This window comes from Seriola dumerili, unplaced genomic scaffold (genome assembly GCF_002260705.1).
Source record: "Seriola dumerili isolate Sdu_G_001 unplaced genomic scaffold, Sdu_1.0 BDQW01000331.1, whole genome shotgun sequence".
Lineage (NCBI taxonomy): Eukaryota > Metazoa > Chordata > Actinopteri > Carangiformes > Carangidae > Seriola > Seriola dumerili.
In genome coordinates this window covers 1086281-1101516 of record NW_019174586.1, presented here as the reverse complement: position 1 = coordinate 1101516, position 15236 = coordinate 1086281, and the positions used below count along the sequence as shown (strand labels likewise).

Below are 15236 nucleotides of genomic sequence, written 5' to 3'. Positions count from 1 at the left end.
ATGCGAGTTTGCGTTTGTGTGTGTGTGTGTGTGTGTGTGCGTGCACGTGCAAACACATGCCTGCATGCTTCATTGCTTCTCAGTATGTGGTGTAAAGCTGTCTTGAATTATGGCCAGGTTCAAAGTACAAAAGTGGATTTTTATTTGGAAGATTTTGCACTGAACTACTTCCGTCTTTATAAATCACTGCAGTGTTTCCTCATTTCAGACTCAAAACTGCACTAAGACTGGAGGAAGAGGGAGAGGAAAGCTTATCAGTGTAGGTTTAGAGATTACAATAATCATATCAGGTATACAAAAGACTCAAGGTGAATTCCTCACTGCTTTGAGAGCTGCACAAGGAAACAACAAGGAAAAAAATCTTCTTGAGAATCAGCTCAGCTGAATTGTTTATTCAGTGCTAATGACTACACTGCTGGACAAACAGAAGTGAACTGAAAACTGAACCAAACCAAGCCAGAAGACTTTAGACAGAGCGCTGGACGATGTCTGTGAACCCCAGAGTTGTTCACAAGAGGAGGGCGACAATCACAGCTCTGCCTCTCTACTACTCTGGACACCTGCTGAAGAAACACACCGAAGACAAGGTGAGAACAAAGATGGGAAAGTTTCAGAATGTACAAGTGGAGAGGGAGTAGAAATATCAAGAAAAAAAATCAGGGGGATTAAACAAGTTATAAATGGTGTGAAATTTCAGTATGATAAGAATATGATTGGTAAGGGTTTTATGAAGTATTCTGATATTTTACTTAAGTAAATTACACAATGAAAATACCCCATTAAAAGTAAATGTTCCACATTCCAAATGTTACTGAAATGAAAATACAAGAGTATAATTAGTACATGTACATCAGTATCAAAAATAAAATAGCTCATTATACAGAATGGTCAATGTCAGTGAAATGTTATTCTATTTTTGGATTATTATTGATACATTAACACATGAAGAGATGATTTTAACTATACTGGTGGGTCTTTTATCCAGGACAATGTATCACAAGTTATTAGACAATCACGTCTTTTATGTAAAATCTTAAACTGCAAATAGCTTGTCACTACAGCTCTCAGATAATTGAAATATTAAGATACAGTAAAGTTGAACCATAAAGTAGCATGTGCGGACTTAGTTACTTTGTTCCACTACTGTGTCAAAGTGAATGGTGTGTCAAGAACTGCAATTCAAAAATGACATTCATGATCTTTAGGATTTCAAGAGTTACTATGGAGAGCTTCGCGGAGCCACGCTGTTCCTCTACACGGATGACACACAGGATACAGTAAGAAAATCATTTCATTTTGCCAGTCACTTGCAAGGAAGAGTGGGATCTTTATTTACAGATTCTGAAAATGTGTGTATGATTCATTAAACAGTGAGGGTAGCATGTGTTTTCCAAAGAACAGATGTACAAGCAGAGGCAACACTGTTAAGTGGCTATAAGGAAGCAGTGTGGGTAAAATAGATACAGTAATTACTTTAGATCAAATGATGAATGTGTGGACACCCAGTGATGATTCTCACACATACATGGTTTGCTTACTTTGTCAGTACACTGAGAAGCTGGACCTGGAGCAGCTCAAGTCCATGGAGTTAAATTCTCCATATCAGAGGAAGACGCCAACCATCTTCACTCTCACCCTGCTCACTGAGGAGGTGCAGCTGAAGGTGTGGTACCATGAAACCTGACATGTTTCTTTTTCCTCTACTCAAAGACATGGTTTCAGCCTCAGGTCCATGTTGTTCAAGAATGAGTTATCAAAAAATGTTGCGCATCCAATTTAGTATCATTAAGTATCACAATGTATACAGGTTATACATTTATTAGAGCCAAGTGAAATCAAGTTGATCCTAACCACAGTGTTACATATACAGTATATTTAATGGTTAAATAGTTTTAATATTGGTCTTTGTGTCTGTGTCTGTTGTTTGGGTGACTGTACAGATGGACAATCCTGACACAGGAGAAGAGTGGAGGGGTTACATCCTGACTGTGGTCAAAGTAAGCAAACACACTCACACACACGCACACAGAGAGAGAGAGAGAGAGAGAGAGAGATGCTACCAACAGTACAGAATATTGCTGGGTTCTTGTAAAGAAAAACCCAAAATGAAATAAAATGAAATAAAATAAAATAAAAGTAATAAGAAAGCCTCAACAACTGAGCTCAAATCTGCTCAGAGGATTTTTGGTGCCTTTTGAAAATAATTCTTGGCCATGTAATTCTTTACCTTTTTGATGAACAAAGCCAAGCACAACAGATAACAGGAAATTTCCTGGTTAATAATTAGGCAGCAATTTGGCTCAAGGTACTTCTGGGGACAAACGTCTCTGAAGACTGAGAGCAGTAATGACAAACAAGATTATAAGCAACAGAGGAAGAATATCTGCAAACTGATAACAAGCTCCCATATAATATTTTTATAACATGTGGAAAAAAAATGTTGTGTTTAATTGTGTGGAGTCTGTATTTTTCTTGATTGTATTGAATTTTTATAAATGGTGAACAGTAACAGACTGATAGTTGATAGTAATTGATAGTGTTATTAATAACAATGAGTGAACTACAATGTTTCCTTGTAGAAGCAGATTCCCAGTAAGCTGCAGCTGCTGCCTGGCCAGATGTTGCTGCTGCAGGAGGCTCTGGATCAGGAGAGAAGAAGAAATCCCCCCGTGTTGCGTCCACCTCTCCCGCCTCGACCAGCTTTCCTGCGCCCGGCCTCACCATGCCCCTCCCCTGTACCAGCCAAAGACAAGCCAGACAACAGCATCCTTGACATGCCTGCGTAAGTTAGAGAATCTCTAGAAAATGTTTCCTCTGACAATCACAGAAATAGTCTAGAGATCTTCGCTTGGAGGCTTTTTGTGTTTAACCTAAAACAGAACATGAAAAATTCAACTGAATAGTTTGAGACATTATAGACAGGGGTTTTTGAGGTCACTGACAGTTAAAACCTTTGTGTTCACCTAAACTGATGAACATGTTGTCCTGCCCTTTGCCCTCTGAAGTGACATACGTGCACCTTTTTTACCACCACTGCCAACGAGGAAGTCTTTATTTTATTCCTGTATCGCTGCAGGTGTTTCCTCAATGTGTCTCGGGAAGAGGCTGAGAAGATGTTGTGTGCGAACCCGGAATATGGAAGCATCATCCTTCGCCCATCCACCATGGCCAACAACTACGCCCTGACCCTCAGACAACAGACCTCCAGGTATCTTTAATGTACCACTGATTACAGACTAATGCAGGGGGTGGTGTTCAGCTTACTCTTTTCAATAGATATTAATCTTTGGTTTTTATAGATTTTCTTCATATATGTGTATATTTTGCTCTTGTGAGCCATCAAACACATACATGTACAGGAGGAGATGGGGCATAGGAGTTCATTTGAATCTTGTATACATGGGAATATGAACATGGGATTGTAACCAAGAATCTAAATCTAAATGACACATTTTTTAAACTCAAATATAACATTGTCTCATTAACAAAGTCCCTCATTAGCACATGGATCATTTGCGTCTCAGTATTGAATTTTCCTGGCAATCAGTAAACATGAGACAGTTGAAAAGGGGATCAACATATGGATGTGGTGGTTATTGTGGTTTTGCTCATTGCAATTATCAGAGGCCCAGTCAGGACTAAGCAAATAATCCTCCTCTTCCTTGTGTTTCAGAGGGCATGTCATGAAGAACTACAGAGTGTCCTCCTCAAACTCAGGGTTTGTCATTGAACTGGAAACAGCAGTAAGTCCCACAGCTCCTACCACAACTATTAACTTATGAAGACATGAATTCAACGTGGCATTCACTGAAAGAAAATCTTATTACCAGATTTTTCAGGTTAGCTGTTAACCTGCACTGCATGCTTGTTCCACCATTTCTGAAATCTGAAACTGGAATAGAAAAGATTTTTGTCTGGATCAGGCTCCTCCTTGATTTCATGAAGTTATTACACTCAGATCTACCATCCTACAGGGTGTTAAAGGTGCAGTAGTGCCTCAAGTTGGGAAACTGAATACCTTTTCTCTTTATTATGGCTGGTAATTGCAAAATACATTTATATGTGCTCATTAAGAGACAGGTCTATCCTGCCACCATATAACCAAGACAAGAATGTGCATTTGCATTGCCCCTTTAAGATTGTTCTCCACCACTGTAATAGTCAGACAAAGTGAGAAAAAAATATATATATACTGTATATATGCGTATAATGTATAATGTACTGAGCACTGTTCAATGACCACAGTACAGGAAACTTGAACATACAAAAATCTAAATCTAGCAATGGAACTATTGGATCCTAAAACTGGCCTCTTTTTGCTTTTCTTCCTTTGTTTTCCTCTCTGCAGGTGACAGTGTCCACCCTGAATGATGTACTCAAATACTTCCTTGAAAAGACAGAGTACCGTCTTCATCCCTATATGGCATCTCAGCCCTACGAAACTCGGATCGGTGAGGAGAACAGTGCTTTTAGAAATAGTCCAAGCTGCACAGGTACAAGTACAAGTATACAGCTCCTAACAGTGTTTATACGTGCGTTCAGCAGAGCCGTCACCTGCTCCAAAGAACATCAGCATCACTTCACCTGCACTTAAAACAGTACCCAAGGCACAAGTGGCACCTATGCTGCGGTCGCAAACCAAGGAGGAGTCTCTGCCCCCTCCAACCAAGCCAGCAGAGGGTGAATACGTGGTTCCTGATGACCACAGGCCTGATGAACACAAACTAAAACTAGGTAAGAATGACGGTGAATATTTGTTTTTACATTAGTAGGCTACTTATCAGAGCTGCTTTAGGTGCAAATTAAGGTGTATGTATGGGAGAAATAAGTCAGTCTAAATGAATGACATGTTTCTTTCTCTAAACTAGATCAGCTGGACAGTGAGCTTCGCCAAGTTTTAAGATTACGGAGGGAGAGCATCCAGACTGCAAGTGGCGAGGACGAAATGTATGAGAATCAACTCACTGAAAAAGCCCTCTCCTGCACAGCGCAGTGGACAAAGAGTGCGGCGGAGTGTGACTCATGAACTATTGTTGCTCAGTAAGAACCTCACAAGACTGCTCATTTAATGTGTAACTTTGATCTTTAGCTGCTAGATCACAAGCTTCCCAGTGGATTAAACATAATTCTGCCACTTTTTGGTGCGTATGAGGGACAAATTAAAAGAAAGCTTGTAAGAAAATAGATAGAGCAATGATAAATAGATTCAGCAATGAATTTCAACCATATAGACCTCAAATCTCTTCTCTCTCTCTCTCTCTCTCTCTCTCTGTATGTTCGGAAGTTGCATGAAGTTACAGCTTGCTACATGTTCAATATGAAACAACGACACTACAAGACCAAGTTGAATATTCATTAAGAGTCTGCAGGCACGCCAGCAGGCCTGTGAGGCTGTACTCAGGCACAGCAGTCATTTGAGCATGCTAACAAGCTAATGCTGACTTTGTGACGTTCACCAACTTAGTTACAAATGTCTCGGCAGTACAGTTAAAAGTTATTGAGATGTGTCCATAAAAAAAAAAAAAACTCTCTCATGGTATTAGAGGAAATGTGAGGGGATCACCAAAACCATTTCAAAAAATCATCTGTGATCAATGAATGTGTGCTGAATATTTTTGTGCCAACTATGTTTAGTAGATGTTGAGGAAAAGTCAGAGGAACTCCAAAGCCAATATAATTTATCCTCTAGGGCCCGTGAATATCTGTAGCAAATATCATGAAAACTCATCCCTCTAGATGTTTGGATATTTCAGTCTGGACTAAAGTGGTGGACAGACAGACCGCCTTTGCCATCCCTAAAGCAATGATACTACCATGGGTGACAAGCTTATTTTTACTCATCAATTTGTCTCCCTTTCCAGAACATTAAACAGCAAGAGGAAGTGTGAAATTTTAGAATGGGAAAACGTTTATTTACCAATTTACCAGCAGATTCTAATCATGTGGGGAACAAAATTTTCTCATGGCCACATCTGGCCTCCAGGTAGTTCGTTTGAGACACCTTCTTCAAAAGTTCAGACAATTTGGAGATACAAGATTTTCACATGGCAACATAAAACTGAATGTCATCATTGAGTCTTTATTCTGTTCCTGATGAAAGATTGTTTACAAATCACTCTATTAGGGTGTGCATCACTGTTAAATCGAGCACCAAGACATCTAAATGACAAGAGCTTTGTGATACCGACAACTTCATGAACCTGATTCAAACAGGTTAAAATATGATTTCAGCTCGGGCTGCAGATAATAGTTATTTCTCAATTCACCTTTTAGTCAGATCGTCACATTTGAGAAGCTTGGACCAGCAAACGTTTATTATTTTTGATTGAAAAGTGACTCAAAATGTCGGATCGATCACCAAAACAGTTGCCAATCAATGACTGAACGTTGCAGCTTTGGTTTCAACTACATGTGATATCCATGTTTTATGTCTCACAGCTTGAAAGCTTATCAAGCCCTTCCTGTTTTTGCTCAATATCTGTGTTTCAAGTGTTAAAAATTAACAGAACACAAACATTGTGTGAACCAATTATTATACAGATCACAATGATTGTCCATTTTTGATGTGAAAGAATGACGTAACCGTAAAAATATCACATGACAGACTCACATGAAGAAGAAGACGCAACCATAATCAAGATTTATCATTATTCTTTATTTTCCACACTTAGGAGTAAGCCAACATAAATGTTTCAAATGTTATAATCATAGTTTTTATAAGTTATTCCATTAAAATTGTATTTTCATATTTTTCATCATCATGGATCATGTTATAGGTTTAAAGTTTAAGGATCATTTATCACTCAATAGAGACAGCAAGTCTGTGAAAAATAGTCAATAAAAAAAGAAAAACAAAGACTCTCCCTTTTGTCTCCTCCTTCATGTAGTGTGTGTCAGAGTACCTCTTCTTATTTAATACCTCCCACATGTGTCACTCACACTCATTTCTTATATTCTGGTCCTTTATGCTCTCCTGTAGCAGCCTTCATGTGAGAAAGACAAATAAAATATCTGCAATAACTTAATATCTCAGGATTTAAAAAAATAAAAATAAAAATAAAACAATAATTTAAGAGGATTGTTCCCCAATGAAGACCCGCCTCCATTGCTGCTATTGTGACATTACTTCTCGGTGAGTGACAGCTGTAGGATCCGCTCCAGCTCCTCTTCTTCCTCCTTCTGCTTCCTATGACAAAAACAAGAAATGAAGCTCGTCAGTCAAAGCAGTGAACAAACTAAACATCTTACTTTCCAGGAATGGATTCCTCTTCCTCACCACAACTCAAGTTTCATTTCAAACAAACGTTATATTAAACTTTCATCATTTGATAATATTTTTTAGTGGAAAACTTCCTCTTCAATGTAAACAACAATTAAAGTTAAAATAAACAAGAATCTAACCGCACAGATGTGTTTGAATGGTTATTTAGGAGACTGTGTTTATAGTAAGGACCTGTTGCATATAGCTATTCTGTCGTTCTGTTGTTTTAGTGGAGCGATCTGACACACTATTGATGAATGCCACTCTGCATTTATGAGTTTTGGATGTGAAACACGTTATATAGCTTTCTGTTTACAGATTTTGTTTACAGGTTCATTCATGCCCAGTCTAAAAAATATTACTTTTAAAACACAGCTAAACTTAAAGCTGCCATTTTAGCATCAAGAACAACAAGAGCAAACCACTGCAGCTAAAAAGTCAGTGTAGTTGTATTATTGAATTAAAGGGCATTTTAATGTCAGACTTTAGTATATAGTTCAAATAATTGCATGGTAGTGTTAATGGTGTTTGGAGAAGGTCTCTTTGTTACAATGGCATAAACAGACACATAAGAACCGACTTGCTAAAGAGTACTGGGTTCCTGCAGGTATTTTTTTTTCCCAGGAAAAGGAAGTAGATTACCCTGTAAATACTGTAATCTGAGTTTCCCAGCATGCAAACCATGACAGATTAAAGCGGCAAGGGGCATCGTTGTCCTTGAAATTCATAAGTACCTTGTTTTTTAATTTTATATTTCAAGTTTTCAGAATTTCACAAATGAATCTGACTTCTTTTCTCAATCAGCCAGGAATGATTCAGCCAATACATGACTGTTGTCATCACAAATACCAGGACTATTCACACTACATTTACCATGTCATTACTGGGGCTGCAAACAACTATTCATTTTTATAACTGATTACTATGCCACTTTTTCTCTTGGTTAACTGATTAACCGTCTGAGATGATGGAACTAGCAAATGTTTGGTTTATGCTAGTTGCAGATTCATTTTTCTTTCAACTGAGTAACTGATTATTTGCCTAATCATTGCAGCTCTAGTTGTGACCTCATCTTTATTGTACAATGTCTCTATTAATGTGCATACCTATCAGCATGAAGAGATAACTTTAAGAGATTCTTTCCATGCATTTGGATGTTGGGAGATGTTGACACCCGACTGTGTCGCAGACGTCGTTTGTTTCCCAGCTGAGGCAAAATTTGGCAAAACTGCAGCACTATGCGTGCAGCCCAGAAAAAAAATGAAATAAATAAAATCACAAGAGGAGCAACAGAGGGAGAATTTGGAGAACAGCTGGGTAGCTCACACAATGTATTCCTCAACCCAGTTCTTTCTCTAATTTTGCACAGCTTGGGGTGTAGGTGTCCTCTGTGTGCTATGATTCTCTTCCACAGTCTAAAGACATGCAGGTCGGGTGACCCGGCAACTACAAATTGTCCACATGTGAGAATATGAGGGTGAATGACTGTCTATCCACATACAGATTAGCCCTGTGACAGACTGACAAGCTGGATAAAGATAAGTGGATGGACATCTTCTCACTGCTTTCCTTGTGAGTTCTCTTTGGCTGTACTGCATCTAAAAATTGACAATCTGCATATGTTGTTGAGCAAGTACCCATTAGGTCGAGTTGATTCCAACATGAAGATTTTGTCTCAGGTAATACACAGTAACACATCAGACTGCTCATAATTGTCTTTTCATTCCTCCGGCTTCACCTGTCCAGCTCCTCCTGCTCCCTACATGACAGCTCCATGGCGATACGCAGTTGCTCATCAAAGCTCGACGCCACACCAAAGTGTCCCGACAACCGCGGGTCGGTCACCGTGCTGTAGGAGAGCGGGGAATTGGCGGTGGGGTCCAACGGGGAGATAGAGGAGGGCTGGCTGGGGTCGGCTGTGTCTTCGCCCTCTCTGCTGGCCAGTGAGATGGACAGGGACTCCTGGATCGCCCTGAGGAAAGAAGGAAATAAGGGATCTTAAGACTTAAAGTGAAGTCTTCTTAAACAAAGAAGGGTATCCTAACAGGACTGTTTCACTGCTGGGCTTCATTACAGGATGACTGGGAGTTGCTGTTCCCCAGAGAAGGCCGGAAGAAAGAGCTAATTACTGAACTCTATCTAGAAATGTTTAATTAATTACTTCACAAGCCAGAGGTTTCTCTGAATAAGATGGAATTATGAATAGACATAAAACCTCATGATGGTTTTACAGTAACAGTACAAATATCTAAAATAAATGACATAGAAAAGAATTCCTATCTATCAACAGATATACTGAATTGATGGAGACGATGTTACTCAAGGCCTAAAAGAATAACTGAGATACTCTATCAGCGGTAGAGTTCACCTAGGGTCCTCTCTCCAGTTTGCGTGGAGTGAACCTGCCTGCAAAGGAAACAAGACAAGTAAAGTCTGAAGGTCGGCTCACCTCTCCAGCTGAGAGTCTTCCTCATACAGTGGAGACTGGGGCACCGGGCGGCTGTTGGTCAGGGCCTCCCAGATGGTCACCTATAAACCAGACGTACGTATTTCAACTGCCTTTTCACGTAAGGGAGCCCTGTGGGGACACTTTGTCGCCATAAGAAAAAAACTACCATTAGCTTTTAAATGATTTGATGTGGCACAAATTTTTACAAATGTGGAGAAATAAAACTGACTCTTCCATCAGGGAGGAGTAAAGTACGTCATTTTGTTCTGAAGTGTAACTGTGACCTGGGTCACTGCCAGAAAGAAAGAGTGAAAGATGAAAAATAAAAAAGGGAGGAAAACGTTCCTACATCTCTAAGACTAATTATGAACCCTTAGACTTAGACTGGTAACAGGCCTCGCTCTGACCTGGTCACTCTCTGTGCCGGCGTCCAGCAGGCTTTGTTGGATGGCAAACTGTAGCAGGTTGTCATCCTCGTCCCTCATTGGCTCGCTGCGGCCCGGACCGAGAGTGGTGTAGTCTGGAGGGGGCTCAAACACCGAGGGGTCCACCTCACAGTGGAAGGGATGGAGAGACTGACCTGGGTGAAGACGGGTTACAGCATGAAAGGTGCGTGTCCCTTGTGAGCCAGTGTTCTGTTTGGCAACAACTACGCTGGCCGAGCAGGTGATGTAGAATGCCGGACGCCAGGAAGAGTAGCAGATAGCTAATAAGCAATTAGCCATACTTCATGCTCTTTGAACTGTGTCTATGTGAGCGTTTGTGTGAGTCTATAGTTACCAGCTTCTCCGGAGCTCTCGGGCTTGTGAACCGTCACAGAGCTGACCGGCTCGTCGCAGCCGCACAGATTACTGAACGTCACTCTGGCGTTCAACACGTGAAACAGGGGAATCTCTGGAAGACAGGCAGCAAGTTGAATTCAGACAATGTCATAACGACCAGCACAGTAAACATGTCTCTTCTAAGGGAATGGCTTGAAAAAGAGGAGGTAAAACCACTAAACTATTTGTGTGTGTGTAAGGCTGTAATGGCTGCAAATCAACAGATCTGGAGCTGGTCTGGAACCAGTTTTTTGATGGTTAAATAACCTTAAGACCTCCACCTAGCTGCACACAGGAAATTACCCACCTATCTTGACAGGGAAGCCTGGCGGCAGGCGTAGGGTTATGAAGTCACGCAGCTTGGCAAAGTGGGCATTGGAGATGGCCATGAGGTCGATGATGGGCGTCACCTGCTCGGCCAGGGACAGAGGATGAGTCTCACTCAGCCACAGGGTCGCTTTAAACCTGGAGAGGAGGCAGGTAGAATGTAACTTTCTGGTCATTTTGGCGACACACATATCCATGCTGGGTGTGTATGCTGTGATTGCTTCACCATACCGCTGGACTTTGCTTGTAAGCTCGACGGGACGTCCGATGTCTCGGCCATTCAGGTTGAACTCTGGGTTGAAGTACTCGTCAGCTGTGATGGCTGTGGGGTTGTGAGGACTGGCACACTGGGACACATTGCTCTGACAAAAATACAGAGAGACCGTCAGATGTGATGCCATTTATCAAAGGAGGCAGCAGGTGGTTTGGGGTGGGGGGGTTGTGGAAGTGACGCATAGTTACTGTGGAGATTCTTACCCCATTGTGAGCTGTATGCTGTTCAGCAATCCCCAAAAAGGACTGCAAAGGAGTCTTTGAGCCTGAGTGTAAACAAGGAGGAGAGATCATCAACAACCTCAAATTTGTTCCATTTTCACTCTAAGTGTTGTCTTTAAGGAGTTGAGTCAAAAACAACTGATATACTTATTGAAATTGTTGGGTTCTGATTTGATCATATTTCTTTGTAGTTCATTTCTGGTCTAAGAACAATGGTTTTCAGGTGAAAACCTACACACATTGCTTTCCCACCACCACACGTATGTTTGTGACTTCACCTTTGCTTCTTGACTTGTCCTGGTCTGATAGATGTTCTGTCCTTGACCGAGTCACCAGCTCCACATTGGTAGCACTGTAAACCTGGAAACATTGACAGACAAAGAAAGAGAAAACACACTTTTTTACACTTCATCAGCAAAGCTCCATCAGGAATGTTTATTTAGTGCAAACAACAGGAGGTAAAACCTTTGTTTAGTGTAAGGATTAGGATTGTGAGTGTTGAGCATATTGTGATTATGCTCTGTCAGTAATTTCTCACACTCTGTTCTTGTCTGTATTTCCCTTGTAAAAACAATCATCAATCTCAAAAGAACAATCCAGAATAAACAAATGTGGATGTTCAAGAATGCCGTTTTTTTTTTAAGTGTATTCAAATCTATTAGGCTTTTTTATTCTTAGCAGCAGATAATGGGATCAAACAGCATTTGCTACAACTTCTTTATTTAATCCCACATTAATCTTTGCAAGGATAAATTATGCTGAATTGCCTAATTTCAGCATTAGCATTCAGAAAATGTGACCACCACATGTTTCAGCCAGATTTGCTACTTCTGAAAAACCATCTGGACTTACCTTGGCTTCGTACCCGCTGACCATCTCGCTCTTCTCTGAACGCCAGCCCCAGATTCCCGACTTGTTCCTAAGCAAGCAAAGAGATAAAGTAAGGGCTCAGCGTGGAAAAGCCTGACACAAAACAGTAAAAAGCTCTTTGAACCCAAACTAATGAAATACTTTCATGATGAGTGCGCAGCTCCATAAAACAAAGTGAGGCAGATATCTGCAAATGGCTTGCAAACACAAGCAAATCAAGCGTGACCTTGATAAAAACGATTCTGGCTGGTATATCAGTACACCGTAAGTGCTTGTTACCGTTCAAAGGCAATGTTGCGTGTGTTGAGGTGCGTGGAGACGATGGGCGACGTCAGTCTCTGTGCTGTGTTCTCCTGCGACGGCTGCATGGCTGCCAGGAGGGAGGGCGCGTCACGAGGGGACAACACGAGCGGTTCTGTGTACACCACCTGCTTCTCGTGGTCCACCTCCATCACCACCGCCCCATCATCTAAGAGGCACAGAAAATGTTGTTATTGAGAACGATTCAAAGCATGGCGTCTTTGCTATCAAAGGCCTCATCATGACACTGGAAAAGACACATTTAAACCTCTTGCAGAGTCTCTCACGGTGGAGCCAAGTCAAGTTTTCACCACAAAGTCATCCATCCATCCATCCATCCATCCACCTTATCTGCTGAGTTATTTACAAGTATGTGATGCTTGGAGCAAATCGTACACACCTCCACCCTTGAAGATATAGCTGCGTCGTCCTTTAAGCCATGTCATGTGTTCGAAGCCCAGGAGGGTGGTGTCCACACGGAGGCATGAGCCGCTCTTCCACACCCGGTAGACGTCACTGGGACACACCTTTGACACCAGGGGCACTGAGAGGAGAGTTAAAGGAGGGACGAGGCATTTTAGAAACAGGAGACAAAGAGAAGGAAGGAAACAAACAGGGAATGGACACTGTAAAAGATTCCTGGAATATTTTAATCTAGATTGTTATATTACAGATGCACCTAATGAGTGATTTCATTATCAGTTAATTCACTGATCATACAATTAATTATTACAAAGTAGAAAACAGGATGCCTAAATAGCTAAAATACATAAAGTTTTCAATTTTTAATGATATAAAACTGATAAAAGCAAGCAAAATGTAACCACGAAATGAAATTGTAGACATTAGTCTTGCAACAGTGGCTTACAAATTTCTTTCTCCAAGTCATTAGCTATATTAAAGAATACGCGTTAAGAGGCCTTAATGCATTGAGGAAATAGATGTTATAATCTTCACTGTAAATACTAAGATTTTAAGCTGCACCATGTAATTAACTGTTTAAAAGAGCATCCTCTGGAGATTAGAGAAGGAAAAGTAACCCAAACACAGGTAACCTCATCACCTTTGTAATGGGTTACATTTTGAAATCCACCTGTCCTGTTTTCTTCAAACTGACTGGAGTAAACAGTCATATATTGTACATCTGTCAAAGTGCCGTTGAGCAACAGCTGCTACTAGGGGAGCTGTCCAACCGCTGTGGTGCTGAAACTGACCTCTGTGAAAACACATTAATGAAACACACTCACCCCAACTGGTGAACTCCCACTTCATCTCCACATAAAAGTCCCGCGCCTGGAAGGAGAGAGGAAACTTTTTTGTTTACTTAAGACAAAAAGCTAAAGCCCTCCAAGTTGCATATGAGACTTGTGTACACATTGGGAACGATAGTGTCCCCCACTGAAAAACTTTTCCACATATCTTAAACAAAGCTTTGAGGGTTGGCTGGGGGTTTGGTGTTGTTGCTCTGTGCAACAGGTAAGGTGTCAGAACTTTTCATCAGACTGAGAGGCTGTTTCACCTGTCTTAGTTTGCTGAGCAGCTCTGGGATGCCTGCCAGTCTCTCTGTGGCACGCTTGAAGTCTCTGTACTGAAGCACCAGCTGAACCAGCTCAGGGTCCCCGGTGCTCACCGCCTCCTGCAAGACTGAAACATACATCCACATTTAACGACCATGGCTGCCACCTCGGGGCATGAAACTGAGAGCCACAGCAGAGCACTCACTGGTCCAGCCCTGTCCGTTGCAGTGTGTCGGGTCTGCTGAGTGTCTGAGCAGCACCCGGGTTGACTCCAGGTGGCCCAAACACACAGCCAGCTCCAGCGGGGTGCGCCCCCTCGGATCCAGGCGCTCCACATCCTGCTGCGGAAGCAAACATACAAGCAGTATCAGCGCAATGCAGTGCGACATAACAAACGCATCTATTACTACCAACCACCAGCTGCAAAATAACTTACCTCCTTCTTCTGCAGCTCTCGATCAAGCTCCAGATACTGATTGTTCCAGACCAGAAAATGCAGAGGAAACGCTTCGTGAGCCATGGCTGTCCTCCGCTTGACAGTTAAACAATAGTAAAGCTTGTATTTGCAATATGACTTGGGCAGCCAACAGATTGCAGTGACACCACAGCAGACACAGCTGGTTAGCTAGTTAGCTTGGTTCACAGCAGAGAATGGGTAAACGCTGAAAGCAAATTAGTATGTCACTGGAAAAACCTGTCACTAAGTAAATCTATCCAAGTAGCTAACGTTAGGCAGCAAACAATCCAGAGTATTTGTGCGTGCCCGTTTAAATTAGTGGGCTGAGTTAGCTCGGCTAACTCAGCCCACTAATTTGATGCAGTTAACGTTAACTAACAGCTAGCTGCGCTAACGTTAGCTAACTGGCTAATAACAACATTGTTTCCTGCTTCTCTTGGCACCTGTTTTCCATTCTGCACAATGCAAGACAACCAATTCAACCGGCCAAAAATGCACCGCCAAGTCCGTTCATTTTCTACGATGCATGTGTTATTACAGCAAAAAAAGATATGGGTGAAATTGCCGGTTGATGAAGTAAGCTAGCCGTCCGCTGATGCAGCACCCATCCCCTGTTTATATCGCAGGGTTGTCACGGTCTGTCAAAAATAAAGCGAGACACGGCCTTTATTCCTGTTTCACATCCAGGTCACTCGAGTTGAGGGCGTCCGATACGATGCTGGTGAAAGCTGCTGCAGCT

General features: G+C 41.6%; 2 protein-coding genes across 4 annotated transcripts; one reads left to right on the top strand and one right to left on the bottom strand.

Annotated features, from left to right (window-relative positions):
* Positions 1-209: 209 nt before the first annotated feature.
* stap1 (signal transducing adaptor family member 1) lies at positions 210-6530 on the top strand. Of its 3 annotated transcripts, XM_022760367.1 has the most exons (11): positions 210-587; positions 1206-1277; positions 1547-1663; positions 1941-1997; positions 2580-2782; positions 3077-3208; positions 3674-3743; positions 4349-4451; positions 4543-4734; positions 4869-5040; positions 5285-6530. In XM_022760367.1, the coding sequence occupies exons 1-10, from the start codon at positions 486-488 to the stop codon at positions 5024-5026; spliced, it is 1206 nt and encodes a 401-aa protein (XP_022616088.1). In that variant the 5' UTR covers positions 210-485; the 3' UTR covers positions 5027-5040; positions 5285-6530. The 3 variants fall into 3 exon arrangements, with proteins under 3 accessions (XP_022616088.1, XP_022616089.1, XP_022616087.1); XM_022760368.1 differs by having other exon boundaries at positions 4546-4734; positions 4869-6530; XM_022760366.1 differs by having other exon boundaries at positions 4869-6530.
* A 104-nt stretch (positions 6531-6634) lies between these two features.
* Positions 6635-15127, bottom strand: ankrd13d (ankyrin repeat domain 13D). The gene is made up of 16 exons (XM_022760365.1): positions 14477-15127; positions 14246-14381; positions 14043-14167; positions 13771-13816; positions 12924-13067; positions 12503-12692; positions 12206-12272; positions 11632-11713; positions 11336-11397; positions 11090-11220; positions 10839-10996; positions 10491-10604; positions 10118-10290; positions 9711-9790; positions 9000-9233; positions 6635-7186 (listed from the first exon to the last, which is right to left on the bottom strand). Exons 1-16 carry the CDS (start codon positions 14558-14560, stop codon positions 7123-7125), a joined length of 1890 nt encoding a protein of 629 aa, XP_022616086.1. The 5' UTR covers positions 14561-15127; the 3' UTR covers positions 6635-7122.
* Positions 15128-15236: the final 109 nt, after the last annotated feature.